General features: G+C 44.9%; 1 protein-coding gene across 5 annotated transcripts in view; it reads right to left on the reverse strand.

Moving 5' to 3' along the window:
- Nucleotides 1-23,127, reverse strand: part of LOC146180432 (receptor-type tyrosine-protein phosphatase T-like) — a 680,195-nt gene that overhangs the window by 403,918 nt on the left and 253,150 nt on the right. For 4 of the 5 annotated variants that reach the window (XM_084576027.1, XM_084576026.1, XM_084576025.1 and 1 more), the window contains one exon: nt 7,677-7,808. In XM_084576027.1, coding sequence (XP_084432153.1) covers nt 7,677-7,808 — 132 coding nt within the window. Of the gene's footprint in view, nt 1-7,676; nt 7,809-23,127 lie in introns of those variants that run through there. The other variant, XM_084576029.1, reaches the window with a different exon arrangement.

Below are 23,127 nucleotides of genomic sequence, written 5' to 3' on the forward strand. Positions count from 1 at the left end.
CGTACAAGAAGAGAGTGAGAAATTTGGGCTTAAACTGAACATTAAAAAGACAAAGATCATGGAGTCTTGTCCTATCAAGTCCTGGAGCATCAATGGACAAGAAGTGGAAGCTGTGACAGATTTTCTGTTCTTGGGCTCCAAGATTACCTTGGAAGGAGACTGCAGCCATGAAATTAGGAGACGCCTGCTTCTGGGAAAGAGAGCGATGGTTAACCTTGACAGCCTAGTAAAGAGCAGAGACATTAGTCTGCCAACCAAGATCCGTATAAATCGTGCTATGGTCTTTCCAGTTGTGATGCATGAATGCGAGAGTTGGACTGTGAAAAAGGCTGATCGCCGAAGAATTGACGCGTTTGAATTGTGGTGTTTGCGAAGACTCTTGAGAGTTCCTTGGACTGCCAAAAAATCAAATCAGTCGATATTGTCGACCATAAACTCTGACTGCTCATTGGAGAGTCAAATTCTAAAGTTAAAGTTCAGCTACTTTGGTCATCTGATGAGAAGAGAGGAGTCGCTGGAGAATGATTTGATGTTGGGAAAGGTTGAGGATCGCCGGAGAAGGGGTAGGCAGCGAACGCGATGGTTAGATGGCATCCTCGAGGCGCTGCAGATGAAGTTACGTGATGTTAAGAAGATAGTGAGAGACCGGAAAGCGTGGCGTGACATGGTCCATAGGGTCACGAAGAGTCGGATACGACTGAACGACTGAACTGAACTGTGTCCACTAAGGCGGTAACCGCGAGACCGTCGACACCAACTTTGATGTCACTTGTTCGCGTCCTCGTATTGCATGTTGGCTTCGGTGTTCGATCTCTGCTTCATCTTGCGCTGAGGTCACAGCCGGGGCACACCGTCGGCACTTCGTTGGGCGATGGAGTCATTGTGGAGTCAAGTCGTGTTGTCGTTGATGTTGCCGTCCTAGGTAGTGGCGGTGTAACTTGAAGTCTGGGCGAGTTATGGTTAAGGGCGTCTTCATAAGGAGCATCGGCGTCGTTATTAGTGGTCATCGGCGGAGGATCTTCGTGTATTCGCCGTTCAGCAACCTCACCTCAAAAGGCTGGTGTCTTATTTCAGTTTCCCCTACGAGGCTGGGGTACCTTCCTTGCGCAATTTCATTGTAGTGGCGGCCCGGCGACTCAAATTGGGTGCTGAACGGCGATTGAGAGCAGTACCATCGGTTTGGTGACTGTCCACTGCGCAAGTAGTTGAGAATTTCCTGTGGTATTTTGCGAGGACGTGGTCCTGGAGCATCAATAGCAAAACTGCGCAGCCCAGTCCGTCTCTACAGGCAATGCCGAAGTATATGGTCAGCCTCACCGCAATGAAAGCATAATCGGCGGTTGTGGGAAGTCCTTCAAGCGTCGCATTCCATGGGGCTTTGGCGTTGGTTATAGGATTGGCGGGGGGGGGGGGGGGGGGGCCTTACGAGCACTTACGAGCACTTACGAGCGTATCGAGCACTTGCTACACTTCTTCTCGGACGATGTCCGTAAGATTCGCTACTTGGGGATGTTGCGGTGGTAGTAACAGACAGAGAAGCTCTTCACGGACGACTTCGCGTATGAGGTCCCGAAGGCTGTCGCCGCTCTCGCGGATTCGCTGCTGTATTGGCTTGCGCAGGCCGGTTTTAGTGGTCGATCACAGTGGCGCATGCCGGTGTCCATCCTTTTCACCATGGTGGACGCTTCGCTTTCAAATTCGGCCACGGTTTTTAGCAAATTTCTGACAAATCCTGCAAAAAACGCCTCTTTAACGCCTCGCATAAAAAGCTCACCTTCTCCCCTTGGTTATTTTAGGGCCGGCACGGCGAAAGAGGCGCTTCATCTCCACTATGCAAGTCAGGCCAGGCTAATTTGGGCGTTAAAGGCTTGAATGAAGTCGAGCCTGGGCCCGTTCCTTGCGGATGACACTTGCAAAGGCCGTCAACAACTCAGTCTTGAATGTCTCCCAGTCCTTGAAAGATTCTCGAACCAAACTCTGGCAGATCCTTCAAGAGCAAAGTAGACTCGCCTTAGTTTCGCAGCGTTGTTCCAGCAACTGAGCCCTGCTACGCAGTCGAAGAGGCCCATCCAGTTTTCCGCATCGAATATAGGGGCTCCCAGGCCTGCACGAAGACCAGGGGTGGTTTCTGTTCGTCCGGCATATTAGAGGGTATTCCACGTTGAAGGTATTCAGCACCTCCACCAGTTGTCACGTAGTGGAGACTATGCCGTTGGCGACAAATGAGGCTTAACTGGAATAAACTGTTTATTTGGACTGACTTGCGCACAGAAAATAACTGAGCAATCAGCAGCGGCAATAGCAGCAAGCTTGCTCGGCTTGTCTTTGATGCACGAGTGCCCGTTTCACCCGCCAACGTGGAATTTAAAGGCGGGGAGGAAACATTTTGATAAAGCCGGAAACGATGACTTGCACAACCTGGAACATTGCAGAAACACACGCGTGGGGTGCAATCTTCGAAACACACCTCGGTGAATCTTGCACGACAAGAAACTGATGAAGCGACGTCTCACGACAACAAGCGTGAACAAATAAAGATACAGAAAATATCCGCGCGCTGCAATCACAGTGATGCGGCCGCATGCTGTCGGCTGTCGAAAATAAACAAATCAGATTTGAACCGTTCGCGGGAATATATTTGCTGCTTTTTGTGAATAAACCCTTAGTTGCTAGTCGATTATTGTGGTGTTGTCTTTCCCGTCTCTGTCTTGTGTTCGCTGTTAATTTTGCAAGATTACAAATATACTGTTCCTTCGGGGCTCCTATAAATATTTTGCCAACACCATCCCAGCTTCAAGTTACTGATTATTTCGCTCTCTCCCTACCATTTTATCAGCAGAACTTCCTGGTTATCTCAGTCGGTAGAGTGACTGCTCTGGAAAGGCGGTGGTCCCGGGGTCGATCCTTGGACCTTAATGATTTTGTCTTTACCTACAAAGTTCTGAGATAGATTTCCTGTGTAGCCGTATGGCTGTAGTTGGGTGGATGTCAGTGAGTAATTACTCACTTATTTCCTGTTTTTGCATCCAGGTACGAGTCAAGAATGTTGTAAGGTTGAAAATGCGAGTTGAATGTGATTCACTTTGAAGGTAGCGCAAAAAACGAGGGCCAAGTGTAAAAGGACTCTTGGTCCTCATTTTTTGCGCTACCTTCAGAATGATCAACAATGTTACTTTAAGCCATGAAAATTCACAGTCTAATGGACGCGCTGAAAACGACGTCGACATTTTCAAACGAATACTAAAAAACGCACGAGATACAGCAGAACCTCTGGCTTTGACTACCCTTCCGTTCGACTGCATTGGAGGACGGCGTTTTAGCTGGTAACTACTGCAAGCGAGAAGACTGCGCACGCTACTTCCTGACTTCAGCCGACAGCCAGTCTCCTCAAGCGCATGTGGACTTTGGTGCTAAATCTCTGCCGTACCTCAAGAAAGATGAGTTGGCTCAGATTCGTGACAAGCTGCGGACTCGCTAAGTGCGAGTAGTGGGATCGGCTGCATCGTGGTAGTATCAGCTGCTTACCGAAGATACCCAGCTGCTCAGCCGCAACACAAGGGCCCCGGCTGCGCTATCATTCTCCTCCTCGTAGCTCAGCCGATGATTCATCTGCACGCGCTCGACCCACTTCATCCAATGCTGCTCCCGCTTGCGCGATTGGAGACACTTCGAGTTAAAGTCCCACGCGTCATGTTTCATAACAATTAGCCAGGGGTAGTGGTTATCGGCGCCCTATATCGGTCCTTTATACTAATATCCGGAGCATTTTAGGCAAAAGAGATGATATCAGCGCAGCTATCAATTCATGCGATGCCGACCTGGTGGCGCTCACTGAAACTTGGTTAAGTGTTCGTGTAAGCGACAGCGAAATTTTTACTCACACCAAGCCTTTCAATGTCTATCGTTGTGACAGAGATGGAAGACAAGGGGGTGGAACCCTGCTCGCAGTTTCTACTAGCGTTCAGAATTAATGTTTCATGCAACATAGAATCTGTCTGGTGCGGCGTCATTTTAAACAATAGAGTACACATCACTGGCGTCTGTTATCGTCCACCTAATGCAGACATCACATTCGTGAATGAATTGCATGACGCGGTTAACACCATCGTCCTTCGTTATCCAGCATCCCCGGTATTTCTTCTAGGCAATTTCAATTATCCGTCAATAAACTGGACACCGAGACCTGTACACCATATTATTCGAATTGTCAAGCATTTCTAGATATGGGCTCCCTTTTCAATTTTGATCAGGTTGTTGATGGACCAGCGCGTGTTATCGGCAGTTCTGCTAACATTCTTGATCTGATCCTCACCACTAACCTTGATATGATAGGCCCAATAATTTTCATGCCGGGACTCAGTGATCGTTCTTTACTTCATTTCGACCTAAACTTTACCGCGTCTTCAGCTACGAAAAAACAGAAGATTATATACGATTACAAAAAGGCAAACTTTGAAGAGATAAATAGAGAACTTTCGCTCTTCCTTAATAGCTATCTTAGTGGTTTTGAACATCGTTCTGTCCAAGAGAATTGGGACCTGTTCGTCAATCAAATTTTATGTCTAACTGAGGCTTACATTCCCAAGAAAATACTAACAGTACATAGACAATTGCCATGGTATAAATCCGTATTTAAATCGACTTTCAAGCAAAAAAAAAAAAACGCTTATTTCGGGCTGAAAAACTGCAGCAGACTGCGGCACGCTGGTAGGCATACACTATGCATCTCACACCTAATCTCAAGCTGTCGCTTCTGAAAAATCTACTTTTTTGAAATACACTCTACCATCCTTGCTCACAAATAACCCTAGCAAATTTTGGAACATCGTAACTAACTCCCAGAGCAACTCAGAGATTTCTCTACTTGACAAGAACGACTTACCTGTGCCTAGCAAAGAGTGCGCATCGATTTTAAACAATATGTTCACACTGAACTTCTCATCTGCAACTAATCTTCAATTGCCTACACATTCGTTTTCGGGCTATAGGATTATGCATCCGATACCAATAGATGCCGACGGGATTGCAAAGCTCATTGAAACACTAAAACGTTCATGTTACTCTGGTGTTGACAATATAAATGCAAGATTCCTTAAAGAAACAAACATGTAATCTTCTGTCCTCTTGGCAAAAATATTTCAACAATCTTTAGATACTGGTGCTCTTCCTGTACATTGGAAAGCAGGCGAAGGTGATTCCACTTCATAAATCCGGTAACAAACAATCTCCCCTTATTATCGCCCCATTTCTATTACGAGAGTACCATGTGAAATTCTTGAACATGTCATTTGCTCACACCTAGCTAGTTTTCTTGACTCGAACTTTTTTTTCAACTCCGAAGACCTCCGGTTCTTCGGAGCCAACTAGCCCGCTCGCAAGTACTACTGAGCTTTTTTTTTTTTCAATCCAGCGCAACATGGCTTCAGGAAATCATACTCATGCGAGACACAGCTACTTTGTTTTACAAACTCCATGTTAACCCTTATTGACAACCGTTCCTTGGTTGATTGTATCTTCTTGGATTTCTCTAAGACATTTGACAAAATAAACCATCGTCTTTTACTACTTAAACTCAAGTGCCTTAATACTGACGGACATCTTCTTACCTGGGTCGAATTTTTCCTTATCGGTCGATCACAGCATGTCTTTGCTAACAACAATAATTCACCGTCAACACCCGTTACGTCAGGTGGACTACAAGGGTCCGTTTTGGGCCCCGTTCTTTTTTTACTTTATATTAAGGACCTTCCTAACTGTGTGACGTCCCCTATCCACTTATTTGCCGATGACTTTGTTATTTATCGCAAGATACCTGAATCTGACCTCAATAATATATTTAAATGATGCAGCACATGGTGTATGGGCTTAAATGTTAAAAAAGTGTAAAGCTGTGCGAGTGTCGCGCACTAATCTCACCCCTGCTTGCTATGTATTGAATAGCACTCCTTTAAATACTGCTACTTCGTACAAATATTTGGGTGTGCATATCACTATTGACCTCAGCTGGAAGCAACATAGTGATTACATTATTAACAACAGTAACCGCATGCTTGGGTATCTGCGGCGTAATTTTTCGAAGGCACCTGTTTCGACTAAAATGACTATGTACAAAGCATTGGTACCTCCAAAGATTGGATATCCTTCTGCAATCTGGGATCCCGGTTTCACGAACTTAACATCCTCACTCGAGATGGTTCAAAATAATTCGGCGCGTTTCATTCTTTCCAATTACAGTCGCACTAGCAGCATAACTTCAGTGAAACTAAAGCTATCTTTGCCATCTCTGGAGCTCACAAGGAAAATTTCACGTCTTAGCCTTTTTCACAAAATTTATCATCATAACGAATTGAGGCATACTTGCATTTCGCAGCCATCGTATCGCTCCTCCCGCGTTGATCATGCTTACAAAGTAAATGTCATAACTTGTAATACTAATGCCCTTTTTCATTCCTTTCTACCTCGTACGTCAGTAGAGTGGGATCGCCTTCCGCGCGATATCGCATTAATCCAAGATCAAGATTCATTTCGCTCATCACTGATGCAATATCTTGAAGCTGATCCGTGACACTTTTTTTTTCTTGACTGTTATCTTACTTCAGTTTTGCGTTTTTCATGCTTGTTTGCTCCCAGTGCTGTTGTTCTTTTCGCTGTATAATGCTGTTTTCTCACCGCTTATGCTTATTTTCAATCTATTCCACTTTTATAACTTTGTTGTAAAATTGCCTTTCGTTGTTTTGTGTTCCCTTGTTCGTTTAGCCTTTTATGTTTTGTTCATTTAGTGTTCTATGCTTTCTATCATATATAATGTACCACTCCCCTCTGTAATGCGTATGCGCTTGAGGGTAATAAAATGAAATGAAACGGTGGCTCTGGAACCCTATGAGCGCTGCATTGGGAACCTGCACTTCCTAGGCGGCACTGCAATTGTTCCACAGTGCGCCTAAAAACTGCTGCTGTTAGCCGCTTGGTTCGCGATAAACGACCGACCATAATCTGCAGCATTATAGATGCGCGTGTGGCAGATAACGTCCTTACCGAGACGCTCTCGACATAGCCCAGTTAGCTGAGGTTCGGCAGTGGGTGCAATCTGTAAGCGCATGCAGGTGGCGTGAAAACGCCCTACGGGAGCGCCTATAAAGTATTTGCTCTTCTCGCTATGTCTTAAGGCGCGGCGATCGATACAGCAAATTTCATTGCAGGTTCCCTATAGCCGAAAGTGATGGGTCAGACAGCGAGTGCAAGCTCTTTGACGACCAGCTGCTCAGTCCAAGACTTGTAGGGACGAATGCGCCAACCACACGCGGGCACTCAACGCCAGACCAGTCCCCCAGAAGCCAGCCGAAATTGCTCCAGGACGATCACAATTTCATTTGGCGTTTCATAGAAGTCACTCACAAGGGAAAATGTATCGTACGAGATACGCATGCGCACTACCTATTAAAAGAGTCCCGCACCGACCCCTTCCGATGACGCCAGCAACGTCAGCGATTTATCATCATGGAGAGAACCGGATCTGCGACTCTTTCCTTTTACTCCCCATGGTCCAGCTTTCCTTTTATTGTTCCCTTCTTCCCACAGTATTTAATTTAAATAAGCATTTGACCCCCCCCCCCCCTCTCTCTAATTGGCGCGCGGAGGCTAGTTTGATCAATTATTTGCATAAGACTTGTACTCACGTGCCTCGCAAAGCTGTCCCCTAAATCCGGGTGGACATATGCATTGGCCGGTGATGTCATGACATATGCCGCCATTTTGGCAGAAAGGACACGTATAGTTGCAAGAAAAGCTGTATCTTCCGTCTGGACAGTCTGTAAAACAAAAAGAAGCGTTTGTTACAACCTCTTCTACTAGAGTTCGCTTCTGTTGCCCAAGACAGACGGAGATATAACAGCAGCGCTGAATTTGAGCGCGCTAAGCAAGAAAGCAAATTAGACTTACCAGGTTATATATTTATATCCTGCATTGCTTGCACATGTTAGCCGAATATTTTCCCGTCTAATAACAGAAATCAAATAAATTTGGGAGCAAACTAAAGGCTTTCAATAAAGCGTGGAGTCTCCTGCTTTGAAAAAAAAAAAAAAAGTAGGCTTGAAATGAGTGTTTAAAGGTCGCCTTATTTTGAGTTGTGGCGTGAAGCTTTCCAAGCTTTTTCTTTTAATCTTGCCTTTCAGAGGTGCACTAACTGTATACTGATTTTGTATCTAGAAAGCTAAAGATTATATAATGTGATCATACTTCGGCGACACACAATGGATCGTGAAGTAGGATAAACAGTTGGGCGAGTTGGTACAATTGCATGGTATCTCACAATTGTCAGATATTATTCCAGCGCACATAAGAAACACATCGACGAAGATAGAGAAGTCACCACGAACGGCGGACTTCCAACCAAGGTTTATTCCCCAAGAATTCTTTTTTACGTACATAGGGGATGCAACGGCATAAAAGTTAATTAAGACTGGGATTTGGGTGAGTTGGTATTGAATTCATGATAAAAACGGCGCGGGAAAACGAGACAAACGAAGAAAGACACAACAAAAGCGCCAATGTTAGCGCTTGTTTTGTGTCTTTCTTCGTCTGTGTCATTTTCCTGCGCTTTTTTCATCAAGCACCATAAAGCATAGAAGTATTCAAGGGCCAGATAACAATATGAAAAAACAAACACATTAAGCATGAATGAGTACAGTGCCACTTATTTTACTACATCGACGCACCTTCGCATCACCTACCTGGCTGACCCAACATGTTTTCCTTAAAAGAATCCATTTTAACGCAGCGCCACAAAATACAGTTTTCACTTTGGAATACCCAAGCTAATAATTTCGGTCTTAAAAATAAGCCATCGAACAAGACGACAAGCTGTCATATTTATTGGGGCCAAAGCGCGACCAGAAACTGCTAGAGGAAGAAACTTAAAGAAAGAAACACAAATTCCGCTGTACGTGCGGGAACTTGACGCGTCCGAGAACGAGAGTAAAAAGAAACTGCTATAGCTTTGTCCACCCTAAGCAACGTACGCACCTGCGTCTTGTATCATCCTCGCGCGAGAGAACACGAATGGCTATTCAGGAGAACAATAAACAGCTGACATTTATACCTCAAGGTGGAAAGGGGTTAGTGTTATAGGAGGCAAGGGCAAAGCACGTGGCGACGTATAACACACAGATGGCTGGCGTCCCGCGATCTGATATGATCCATCCTCCTCAATAGATGTTCACCACCAAGCTCAATAATGCTGGCTTGTCTGCTGGAAACGCTGATCGTAACTCAAACGTTGTGGTGGTCGCGTTGTTCTTTGTAGGGGCTGGACCGATGACTGAGCTGCCGTCGGTGGAACCTTAGTGGCGGTTGACTCCGCCTCTTGTGGCAAGGCATTGTGCCCGTCCGTATCTTCATCGTTTGATGAGTTTATATGATATTTTTCCTGCGTTGGCCAAAGATGCCGACGGTTGCGCTGAAGAATGGTATCGTTCTTTTTGTGCACGTGAAAGGCCCGCGGCCTAGCCGAAGCAACATTGGCTTTCGCGACCAAGTCTTTCCCTGTACACAAACCACGACGTTGTTTCTGAGGCGAGGTATAGCCTGGTCTTCTCTCGGTGCTTCTTGATCTCTATAGTAAGCAGGGGGTTGAAGTCCGACACTGGTGTGCGCAGCCGCTTTCCCTACAACAGTAAGTCTGAAGGCCGGCCATCTTCCCTGTAATTTAGCAAGCCCAACCAAAAGCACTCTCTTGCAACCTGCGTTTTCTTTAGGATACGCTTCACGGTTTCTACTCCGTTCTCCGCGAGCATGTTAGATTGGGGGTACTTGATGTCACTTGTTTGAAATCGCTGTGCAGAACGGGCGAAGTCGTGGCTGCAAAACTGAGGGCCGTTATCTGCTCAAACCTCGGCTGGGATACCGTACCTTGAAAATATCGCACCCAACCTATCGATGGCCGAAATGGCTGTTGTGTCGGGCAGTCGTTCTACCTCTGGGAAATTGGACAAGGAGTCGTACGAACAGACGTCTTCCAGAGTATTTTAAGGGATCGACGCCGACACGGTGTCGAGGTTGAGTAGGCGTTGGTCTAAGAATCAAAGGCTCTGATGGTTGCTTATATGCACATCTCGGCAATTGTCAATCAAAGACTGAATGTCCGAGTTTCGGCCAATAGACCCAGCTCTAGCTTCGCACTTCACATGACCGTGAGTGATGACCTGGGCGACTACGTTTCAATATGTCGCCGCGCATGCTTGTCGGTATCACTATTTCCGATCCCTTAAAACTTGAGCCGTTCACCACGGAAAGCTCATCCGCCACCAGTTTCAGCGGGCCTTTCACACTGTCACCCTGAGCGAGTTTACGTAGCACTATTTCAAGGTGACTACTTACGAGTTTACGTAGCACTATTTTTCACTTACAGATTGCTGATACGACCGTGAGCGCATGAAATTCGATGTTGCACGTTTCTGCAGTCTCCTTGTGTCCATGGGCAGGAGATCGTGACAGCTGATCAGTCGGAGCTATCGGTTAGCCTATGGACCAACATCAGCGTGCATCGTATCTGAGCAGTCGCAGGAAGAAACGGTGCACTCTATGTGACATTTCGGCTATTGACTGGGCAGCCGTACACAAAATGATTGAACTTTTCAAAAGCCACTTTTTCAATCTGCGAGTAGGTTTGTTCCAATTCTCTAAGCGCTCTTGCCGCGTACGCTACCGGTTTCCAGCAATCACCGTAACGCTTTAGCAGTGGCGAGCCAACGCCACTTGGAGAGGCGTCTGTAGTAACTTTTTCAGCAAGCATGGGACAAATATCGCAAGAACCGGTGCTTCTCTCAACTCCTGACATATGGCTTGCCAATATTTTTCGTTCTTCGGTCACCAGTTTAAAATTACATCTTGTTAGATGAGCGAACGTAAAGCCAGCGTACGCTTCGAAAGTGACATTAGATACTTTATGAGGGTGGCCGATTGGGCGAGTTGGTTTTCTTGATGAAGACTGTAGAACTCGACAACACGGAGAACACGAAGACAACACATGTGCTAACTTTCAACTGAGTGTTTATTACACGTACGCACATCTTTTTATACAAGGTGATTGCATCAGGAAGCAGCGGTAAGGGGACGAGTAAAAGAATTCAGGCTTTCACTGCAAAATAGATACTCAGTGCTAGAGCCAAGGAAGTCGACCTTAGCCTAGAAGAAATGAACAATAATTTCAGGGATATCATCACTCAATGGGCGGTAGAAGTAGGCGGTAGTATTATAAGAGAGGACACTGGTAAACTGTCTAAGGAGACAAAAGATTTGATTAAGAACGTCAAAGTTGAAAGCCTCCACCACAACAAACCGTGCAGACCTGGCAGAGATATCAAAGGATAGTTAAGCGGGCGAGTTGGTGATACATCATCCAAAAAAAAAAAAAAAAAAACAGCGCGAACAAACGGGGACGACAGGAAGAAAGATCAGGAACCAGCGCTGACTCTCAACTAAAGTTTAATCGCAGAAAACACATTTATATAATTTACAGAAACAATAAAACACCAAAACCAGACCGCACGTGTTACTATGTGATATCCAGATATGCAATACATTACAGATATACATTGGCCAAACGGGACGATGTATTAACACACGTCTCAGAGAACATCTCAACTCATTAGAATCTAATCGCTCCACTAATCTAGTTGATCATTGCCTTGAGTGTCAATCCTGTTTTCCGTCTTTGCATTTTACTGACATTTTGTATAAACACCTCGACCAGTTGACCAGGGAAATTATCGAGGCGTATAATATGGCCAAGAAAGAAAGATTGTGTATCAGCAAACCTTCCTTGCTCCTGCGTGACTGCGAAGTTGCATATCTGGACATCACATAGTAACACGTGCGGTCTGGTTTGGTGTTTTATTGTTTCTGTAAATTATATAAATGTGTTTTCTGCGATTAAACTTTAGTTGAGAGTCAGCGCTTGTTCCTGTGGTTTCTTCCTGTTGTCCCCGTTTGTTCGCGCTGTTTTTTGTTTTGGAAGAGATATCAAAGCCAATTAATAGACGCAGGGTGGCCGAAGTAAAGAAGTATAGCATGGGCAAAATAGAGCATGCTCTAAATAATGGTCGTAGCCTGAAAGCGCAAAAGAGAAAATTGGGCATAAGCAAAAATTATATGTATGCACTAAGAGACAAGGTGGGCGATGTCATTACTAACATTGAAAAGATAATCAACGTAGCCGAAACGTTCTGTACGGACCTCTACTGTAGCCATAGTAGTCAGGAAAATAATGAAATTCGCTCTAATGAAGAGCAATCAGATGTTCTACCAATAACGAAGGACGAGGTTAAAGCTTTCGAAGCTATGAAAAGGGGAAAGCAGCTGAGGAGTGATAAGGATAAATGGAGAACACCTCACTAATCGGTGATTCGCTGATGACATTGCCTTACTAAGTAAATGAGGGGATGAATTGCAGAAAACGTATTGGCGGTCAAGACAGGGAAAGCAGAAAGGTGGGCTTAAATATCGATATGCAGAAGACAAATAATGTTCAGCAGCCAAGGGAAGGAACAGCAGTTTAGGTTAGGTATTGAAGGACCGGAAAAAGAAGGCGAATATGTCTACTTAGGGCAGGTAGTAACCGCAGAAGCGGACCTCGAAAAAGAAATAACTAGGAGAATAGGATTTGGATGGAGGGAATTCGGAAGACACTCAAACATTATGCCTTGCAGCTTACCGGTATCACTTAAGAGGAAAGTGTATAACAGTTGCTAACGTGGAGGCTAACGAAGAAGGTTCTACTTATATGGAGTACAACGCAGAAGGCCATGCAACGGAAAATGGTAGCCGTAACTCTAATAGATAGGAAGCGTGCAAAGTGGGCCAGAGAAATAACTCAAGGTACCAACATTCTAGTCAAAATTAACAGGAAATGGTCATGGACAGTACATTTAGTTTGAAGAGAGGATAACCGGTGGTCTCTAATTGTGATCAACTGGATTCCAAAAGATAAGAAGGGTAGCAGGGGGCGGCAGAAAATTAGGTTGGTTGATGAGATAAAGAAACCCGCGGTGGTCAAGGGGACGAAGGTTAATTGCAGGAAATTAGGAGAGGCCTTCGCCCTGCGGTGGGTATAGTGCGGCTGATGATGAGTGCATCAGAAGGCATCTCTCAATCCTATCACATTGCAATCACCAGTGCCACGGATTCTAGTTTTTGTTCGCGCCATCAAGAAATGGCAATTGTTTCTTTGATAGTGATACAGATGGCATACTGACACATTTGCTTTATGAGCCTTTTAAGTGTCTTGCTTCCATGATATCTGTTGTTAGCTGTTTCCAGCTGTTTCTGTTAATGTCTTACCTTGGTCATTTTTTGCGATTTCCTTTGTGTGGTGATGAACCATAACACTCAAATATTTTTCCTTCTGAATGACTTGACATTCTATGATATCTGGAGTACATACTTCTGTTTTGCACCCTACACGGTGGTGAAATAGATTACCTTTACTATTTTCTGGGTTGCTGTTGGGTTCTTGTAGTCTGTCATTTAGACGCTTTCCTGTCTGCCTGTCACCCGTTATTAATTATAGGTTATTAACGATGCGCCACTAATGATGCGCACACTCCCAGACACCCTTGGAGTGAAGGGGGTAGCCGTCCCGGTCTCAAAGGAGATGCTCTCGACTTGCGTGGCAAGCTCAGCTGCAAGTCAGCTACTTTGTAGTGACAGAAGGGGGCGGCCGTTTGGTGCCCAGCTTTCGCCGGTTCAAGCTATATTAAGGATCAGAGTCAGAAGTAACAAACAAAAACCGACTTTTACACAGCAAGATGCGTAACTGAGAAATTCACACGGTCACTTAAAATACACCGACCAGAGGTTCACAGAAGGACCATGTTAAGCATGCAACTAAAGAGTTAATAACACAGAGGGGTTTCAACACTGAACAATACACGAGAGAGTCCGACAAACAAACACCAAATTTTTCACTGGGCACTGCCGCGGACCGACGCCTGGAGAGTCACGATGTGGCCGCCATGTAAGACAAACATCGCAGACCTGTGGACCTGCCAGCAGCGGGTGAACTCCGGGAGCCGAGCAGTAGCACTTGCGAACTCGCCGCAATACCAGCTCAAACACTGGCTGACTCGAAAACGCGACGCGACTTCAATAAATAGGGCGCGCCGCGTCTGTCAGTTACAAGGCGCCAAAGCCGGCCTGCACATACACATAGCTTTGCTCATGTGAGCGTCCTCTCTTCCTCCCGCGGAGCCGCTCGTCGTCATTAATTAGGCGCGGCCGAAACTTCGGAAGAAGACGGACACCTTTCGGCCGGCTGAGTCACCGTCGCTACCGGGGGATGAGGAGGGAGAACCCGATGCGTACAAGGCCACGCGCTGCGCTGTGCGCCGATGTCGTGACACTGGCCTACATAAACTTCACCACAAGACTGTGGCAGGGAGTAAACAACACCTTGTCTGCAATCAACAAATTTCCTCCTGTGCTGCTTTGTGCTTCCTTAAAGGGAAGGTATTTGTCATTCTACATAGTTTTGTCCCACAGTAGCCTTTGTACTGCCAGTTTATCTTTAGGCTTTGCTATTTTCAGAAGACCATCCACGACATTAGGGTTAGACCTGATGACATTGTGGCTTATGATGCCACCCCGGAACAGAACTTCTTGCACGCCGAACCGTGATTTGGGTGCATCAAACGTTAGGCTGGCTTTTTCTGTTGCTTTCAGTGCATCACGCAGCGTTGCGCGGTGTTCTGCCTTTGTGGCACCTGAAATTAGTACATCATCCCCGTACACCTGTACGCGTGGCAAATCATAAAAAACTTCGTTTAGGCCTTCTGAAACACCTCGCTAGCTGATGGCACGCCTCTCCTGCCACGCTGAGAGGTAGGGCCGTTTTTGCCGTCTCCAATCTTGGCTAGTCCGTGCGCGCCGGGGCTTGAAGAAAAAATTTGAACTTCTGCCAAAACAGCTTCCAGTTTCTTGCTCCATCAGCTGTCATACATAGTGGTAAAGGCGGCGGTCCTCAGTTCGGCTGGCCCTGGAACCTTTCCTTCACTCACTGCATTCGACTTCTGACACCATGTATCACCCCATGCGGGGCGAGAAGAATGGGTAGTCAGAAGTACGAGCATCTTGATTTATTCAGCGCTGATATTTATAGCTGAAGATGGAAAGGGGCTAGGACGTAAGGGCAAAGCACGTGACGATATCGAGCACGCATTGCCTTTGTCAATAAACACAAAGAAGCGACGGCAGAAACACAACAAAAGATGCGACATTAGGTAGCTTTGAAACGTTCTCCGTATCGCGCTAGAAATATGCGCGAAGTTTAACGCCACCCCAATTTAGAGCGCGCAATACACTGCCCGAGCGGGAGAATAAATAGAGGGTTTTAGCATTACGTGCACGCAGTATACGGCGTCTCACAAACTGTTGCCGCTCCGCGTGGGGCCTACATCAGGGCGGCATGAAAATAGAAAATATTCAAGGGCTACCTTTAAGTATTCGCTTTGTTCTGGCACCACAAGAACAAGGACTGAGACGAAGAAGCACTCAAGTTCTTGTGGCGGCACTACAAAATGAATTCGTACCAACTCGCTATAAATGCGTTTATACCGCCATTGTAGAGTTGGCGTAGAGGTACAGCACCTGCCTCGCCTGCAAGACGACCGTGATTCCAATGCCTAAGCCGCGGAATGCTCCACCGAATTTAAAATATATATAAAGAAAGAAATTCGCGTGTCGGTGGAATGCATAAAGTTCGGGGTGCGACCTAATGCTGGTGAACGCAGCAAAACGCACTCCCTTATCAGAACAGGATTTGGCCACACTGGTGTAGTAATTTCTCGCAATATCCTATGAATACTTCAACAAACAACTGGCCCTCAGTCCCAAGCGGCTGCGAAGCAACTGACCACGGCGGTGGACAGACTTTTAACGCAAAAAAAAAGGCGCTAAAAATCTGGCTCCGAAGAGGCATCAATTGGAAACTGACAGTTGCAACGTTAAACTCTAGAACCTTGGCTAGTGAAGCTAGATGGGAGTGCTTTTCGAAGAACTAGCGGCTATGAAATGAGACATCACATGGCTTAGTGAAGTTAGGAGGTGCAATGAAACATACCGCAAAAAAGCGCGAGCAGACGAAGGACAAGAAAAAGCAGAAAACACAACTGCGCTGACTAATAACTTTTATTTCGAAAACAGCGGACGCGCGCCTTATGTACAGCCAGAAGAACGAGGAATTGATCCGCATGCGCCCATCTCAAAAAACTAGTTACGGCATCCGCCAAACAAAAGCCATAACTAGCTTATCAACACCAACCAAGAAGAGACGCTGCCAGAAAGCAAACAGATGGATAACAGAAGATGAAAAAAAACACACCAAAAAGCAAAACAAAAGTAAAAACAGCTGATGGCGTATATAAAACGCGTGTAAAAGATGTAGATGAAAGGCCAACGACCAACTCAGCTAAATGAAGACAAAGAAAGAACAAAACGAGAAAACGTTAAAAACTGCAGCAACGCGGCTTAGCGCAAGAGCAGTCAAGAGGCACCGCGACTAAAATACTTAGTAAACTTAGAGGTAAAAAAATGAATGAATGAAAAGCCAAAAACCAACGCGGTTAAAAGAATGACAAAAACCTCGACAGAATGAAGGCACTAAAACAAACACCATAGCGACAGTTATGCGGCAAGTGAACAGAACACTGCAAATAAAACCGTGACTAGGAAAAAAGACGCTAGAAATATTTATGACAAAAGACACGTCAGAAACCATCGAGAACACACCGAGAACAGGAGCAAACCCTAAGGACAAAGGCAAATAAAGGCCTAAAAAATACGTTGGCAGAAGTTAAGACGTGCGAGAGGGGAGCGTACAAGGAGGCAGAAATTCATTACGGGCATACAAAAGAATCTGTAACTCGTTCTTCTGGCTGCGCATAAGCCGCGGTTCGGCTGTTTTCGGAATAAAAGTTGTTAGTCGGCGCAATTGTGTGTCTACCTTTTTCTTGTCCTCCGATGTTTTGCGTTATGCTCTACAAACTCGACCAGCAACCTACCTTGCCTAATGAGAGATATACTGTGCTGAAGGGCGGCAATCGAGGTTTACCGGAGAGACGAGAACTAGGAGTACGGTTCGGATAGAATAGTTCTGTTCCGCTGATGACAGGAGACGACTGGCGTATGCAATCACGCAGTGTTGGCCGCGTTGTCGCTGTGCAAGAATGGCACCAATCCCGTGGCCACTGGCGTCGGTGCGAAGTTCCGTCGGGGCAGACGGGTTGAAATGGGCCAACACAGGAGGATTGGTGAGAATAGCGATGAGGGTGGAGAATGCGTTAGCCTGCTCTGGTCCCCATGAGAAAGGAACGCCTTTCTTCAGCAGATTGGTGAGAGGACGAGCAACAGCGGCAAAGTTTGGGACGAACCGGGGAAAATAAGAGCAGAGTCCTATAAAGCTGCGGACATCACGGGGTGAACGGGGAGATGGAAAAGCACTGACAGCGCGAACTTTGTCGGGATCGGGTTGCACGCCGGTGGCATTCACCAAATGGTCAAGGACTTTAAGTTCGCGACGACCAAAACTGCACTTCTTTGAGTTCAGCTGAAGTCCGGCACGGCGGAAAAGTGCCAAGATGGAAGAAAGGCGACGAAGATGGCTTTCGAACGAGGACGAGAAGACAATCACGTCATCCAAGTAACATAGACAAGTCGTCCATTTGAAGCTGCGGAGTAAGGAGTCCATCATTCGTTCAAACGTAGGAGGGGCGTTGCAAAGTCCAAAAGGCATAACCTTAAATTGGTAAAGTCCGTCGGGTGTGACAAAAGCTGTCTTCTCGCGGTCTTGTTCGTCGACAGAGATCTGCCAGTAGCCACTACGAAGGTCGATGGAGGAAAAGTAGTCGGCTCCACGTAAGCAGTCCAAGGCATCGTCTATTCGCGGCAGCGGGTAAACATCTTTCCTTGTAATCTTGTTGAGATGTCGATAGTCGACGCAAAAGCGCCAACTGTTGTCTTTCTTTCTAACGAGCACGACAGGAGATGCCCAGGGGCTGTTCGAAGGTTCGATGATATCGTTGCCCAACATCTTGTCGACCCCCTGCTGGATGCCTTGGCGCTCAGAAAGGGACACACGATAAGGCCTCCGATGTACAGGTTTTGCATCGCCGGTGTCAATGCGGTGAGTCACAACTAATGTGTGGCCCAGAGAACCGGCAGCAAAGTCAAAAATGTCGGAGAAGGGTAACAAAAGGTTGTGCAGGTCCTGAGCGTGTTCGGGGCTGAGGTCAGAGGCAATCATTGCGGAAATAGGGTCGGTAATTGTGGTGGGGAGTACGGGTGTTGGAAGGACGCTTGAATGTGGGCCAGGAGTGAGTGAACAAATGGTGCAGTCTGTGAGAGGGGACAAGGTAGCAAGGGATATTCCCCGTAACAATATTTAGGTGTTTATGATTATAAAAACCTGTTACTCCTGTGATGCAGAAGTAATTAATATGACCGGGTACAACTCCTTCACCATGAAGAGATCCTTAAATCTAGGTAGCGTTGTTTGTGCTTTGGTAAAAAAAGTTCATAGATTATGACTGAGTACCGGTTTGTTATCGCCCTCCTGATGGCCATACTGCAGAAAGCTTTTCCTTCGTTGACATATATTTTAATTGTTTAGACACCAGTAATCTCAGTGTCGTTCTAGGAGGAGACTTCAATGTAAGCCTGTTTTCCTATAGCACCACAGAAAAATATTTATTTTGCTGCTCTCCGCAAATGGCACACACAATTGGAACACCTACAAAAGTTTCTATTCTTACATAATCCCTCATTGATCTTTTTCTTACAAATTTGATGAAAAGAGCATTGTGTACGCTGTCTTTCTTTACGACCTTAGTCACCATTTCCCTATTCTGCTAGGGGTGAAAGCACGTATTCAGGAAAAAGCAGCACGTGCTTGCTGTTATCACACGATAACTGAGAAAAGCCTTGCTTCTTTCAGACAGGCTGTTTCAGATATGAGCTGGTCTGACGTACTCTCTATGGCAGACGTGGACACCATTTATGACAGCGTTTTACACAGAACGTTTTCCGTACAGGACGTACGAAGCACCTCTGAAAAGGCGCAGAGTGGTTGACGTCACAATTTATCGAGTGGATAGAATGTAAAACAAAATGTACCAAGGCTTCATTATTACACGCTATCTCGAACTATTAGCAAGGTAAAAACCGTTCAGAGATATGAGGCTAAAAACGCTGACTAAAGCCATGCTTTATTGCACATTCGTATTTAACCGACGAACGTGCAATAAAGCATGGTTGTTAGTCAGCGTCGCGTCTCTTTTTTGGCTTCGTCTCTGTTAGCGCTGTTTTTAGCCTCAGATCATGCACCAACCAGCCGAAATTTCCACCCTTTTGTCGTTAAGTTAAGGTGTGCTAGGGATTCAAGTTGTTACGGAAAATCTGAATCATGCCACGGTCATTCCCCAAAGTTATGGAGTTTACGCACACTTCATGAAGTTCTTCATCAGGGACAGAGTGAAAAAGAGCAGGAACTAGTAGAGTCGCTTAATGAATGTTTCATCACCCAATACATGTGAAGTTCGTCAAACATATCAATCATATGACTCTGTTATCCACGATTCCATTTAGTTGTAAGTTGTAGCTCTGTCCTGTCCTCGTCTCTGTCTAGTTGTGTCTTAACGCTACGTTTTCCGCTGAACTAAGCTGCTACCAGGCAAAGTAGCGATTCCATGCATCTGAGTACAACAACTTGTTCTCAAGTATTCACTGCAGTTATGAACGTGAAGAACAGTAGATGCCACGATGCGGATGATTTACAGATACGACCTGTGAAGCATGTGTAAGTATTCTATCTCTAATTTTAGTTCATATGTTTGATTTATATTTTGAATGCGGAGTGTTCCCACGGCGCTTGCAAATTGCTAAAGTGACACATTTGTATAATAAGCACGAAAAGCTTTGTGTTTCAAATTACAGGCCACTTTTTGTGCTGCCACTCTTTTCTGAAGGACCGGAAAAAAATAATCCACACCCTAATATCTTGATTTTGTGACACACACCAAATAATAACAGATACGCAGTTTGGTTTCATCAAACAAAAATCTACCGAGACAGCATTACTAAGTCGAAGAGAGTACATCTTGCAATGTTTCCAGGAAAAGAAAATTGTCTTAGTGTTTCTGTTGATTTTTCGCAGGACTTCGACTGTATTAGTCATAACATACTCTTGGCAAAACTGTCCAACTACGGCATCAGGGGCAGTGTTCATATGTTTCTTGCGTCATATCACTGGCACAGCTTTGTTAGTATTAATAGCTGTCGATCCTCAGTAAAAAGTAACAACCGGCGTAAATCAGGGAAGCATTCTTGGACCCCTTCTTTTTAACTGATACTATATAAATGTCATCGTTAATAAATGCCTACATCCGAAGTGTGTTACGTATGCAGATGTCGTCTCATTGTTCTTCTCATGAAGCGCATGTAAATATGTGATAAACGAGGCAAATTAAGTGCAGTCCGTCCATGGTTCCATGATATTCAGTTAGAAAGTAATGTAACTAATACAAAGGCCATTATTGTCAAACAAACAAAATAAAAAAGTACCATACCATGCGATGTTAAGCTAGGTTTTACAACGATAGAGGTTGTATACAATATTAATATACTAGGCCTACATTTCAACAGCCAGCTAAGCTGGGACAATCATGATAACGCTGTCATTCGTAAGCTTTCTCGCATCACAGGTATCATTAACCGGCATCGTCACATACTTCGATGCAAAGTTAAACTTCTCCTGTATAGTACGGTAGAGTGGAGAGCTGGTACTTATTGATAAAGATTGAAACCAGCGGAAAAACGCAGACAGAAAGAAAGGCGCACAACATAACGCCGGTAAGAATTTGACATTCATATATACCCTTCATATATACGCATGCACATGTGGCAAGAGAAAATAAATAATAATATTCACGAGAAAAATTACCGTAACAGCACGCTATCTATGTGCGCTGTAAAGAGCTTAGGAACTTAAATGTTATATCACACCAGGTCACAGATGTTTCGCTGACACAATTCTCATCTTTATAATAATGTGAAATTCTTCCAGGAGTTCGCGTTGGCTCTTTGTTTTACCGTGCCCCAGAATGACGGTTTCCTTAAGCAACGGCCTGCATTTATGCTTCCGGCACTGTTCTGGCAAATTGGCCCCCTCATCGGCTCACGAAGTCGGGCATTTAAGCACCGACCTGCCTGTCCAAAGTACATAATCCCGCATGATAATTGAATGCAATACACAACTTGCATTGCAAAGGGTATACAAACTTCGTCTCGTGGTTCACTGTGCACGGTGCTTTTTCCTTATTACTAATTTTCCTGCACAAACTGGCAAATTTACGTGAAGCGGAAAAAACCCTTGAACACCTTAACGATTGGCGACCTTTTTTATGTTGTGTGAAAGCGTGTGCACGTAAGGCATGAATTTGATCTTTCTTTTTTTCCATTTTAACTATCAGCTTTGTTGGCTTCGTCTTTACTGCCTACAGCAGTTTTTCAGCTATCCCTTGAAATATGTGCATTGAAAATCTCCTCTGTAATTCAGTGTTAGTGTCCGAAGTAAACTATGCGCACTTAGTTTGGGGAACAACTATACAGTTACCAACAAAAATTAAGATTTATGTTTTACAGAAGAAGGCTCTGTCTGCAATACTAAACGTCGGTTCTGAAACGAACATATATCCAATTTATTCCGCCGATTGAATGCCGTAAAAGTATCGGAAATTTATAATTTTAGGCTGGCGGAAAGATATTAAGGAGGGCATAAAACAAAATGAGAATTACTTGCGTGACACGTCAACATGTTCGCTAAATGTACAATTTTACCCTAGCAGACACAGTCGCGCAATATATGGTACATGTAGCTTAGCAAACTCGTTGCCCAAGTTTTGAATAACTTCCATGCTGCAAACGTTGAATAACTTCATTGATTAACTTTTGAATAACTTCCATGCTGCATTATGCGCATGCTGCAAAGGTGCTACATTATAGATTTATCCATGCTTTCGTTGCTGCTTTATCTCGTTCGCTCCATGAAACGTTGACCTGTTTTGAGTGGTCAAAGACTGTGTTTTTCTATGAAATGTGTTTTGTGTTGCTTTTTGCTGATATTTTGTGCACGCTTAATTTCTTTGTCTTATTTTATGCTTTCTAATGATGCGCCAGGCGTTTTTGCATAAATCTAAAAACTGTAACCGATCGTCAAATGGTTCTTCAACAGTAAATTCTAGTTTTAGATTTATTGATCCATTCGTTGAGGATCATGTTTGTTGGAAATACAACCCGAGATCGGTAAAGCCCTTGCTAAGTTCCAATTCGGGGCATTCCAAATTAGTGAAGAATGGGATGATCAACACATGCTTGTTAAGCGCGTGGAAGAAATCTTGCTACCACGGCATGGGTAGCAAAATTGCAAAGGCCGGCTATCGGGAGTCGGTTATTAATGAGGCCAGTTGCCGGTTACTGAAGACCCTTAAAAGAACGCTCAGACAGAAATTCCTGCCCAGCATGGGTGAGAAGAAGAGGAAGGTTTCGGTGGTACCGCATGTGCACATAATTTCACATGGCCTCAAAAATGTAGCCAAGAGGCATAGTGTTGATGTCGCATTGAATGCCCCGCTCAACATGAAGAGGAGTTGCCCGGCTATTCAAAGGGAAAGAGAATCGAAGAAGCAAGAATGTGGGTTGAAACATAGAGACCCATTTGTTAGATGCAAGACTGGTGTTGTGTACAGGTTTCCACTCTCTTGTGGAGCCTGTTATATAGGACAAACAGGACGCTGTATAAACAAAAGACTACTGGAACACCGGAACAACTTGGAAAGTGGCAAGGACAAAACGTTTCTGGTCTCACATTGCCATTTCTGTGAAACTATGAAGAAGGAAAAGAAGTGTACTTCCATGTTTGGCCTGGTTAGGATTTTGTATCGCCACAAAGAAACGATGACGAGAGCGATAGTTGAAGCATACTTTATTTCCAGGAACAGTACGTGTGTCACCAAGACTTCTCTCGCTCTTTCAAGCAGAGATTTTTTTTTGAGCGACTTTTTGTGAAGCAGGAGTAGAATATAT

Source organism: Amblyomma maculatum, chromosome 8 (assembly GCF_055883805.1).
Source record: "Amblyomma maculatum isolate TAMU_Amacu chromosome 8, ASM5588380v1, whole genome shotgun sequence".
Lineage (NCBI taxonomy): Eukaryota > Metazoa > Arthropoda > Arachnida > Ixodida > Ixodidae > Amblyomma > Amblyomma maculatum.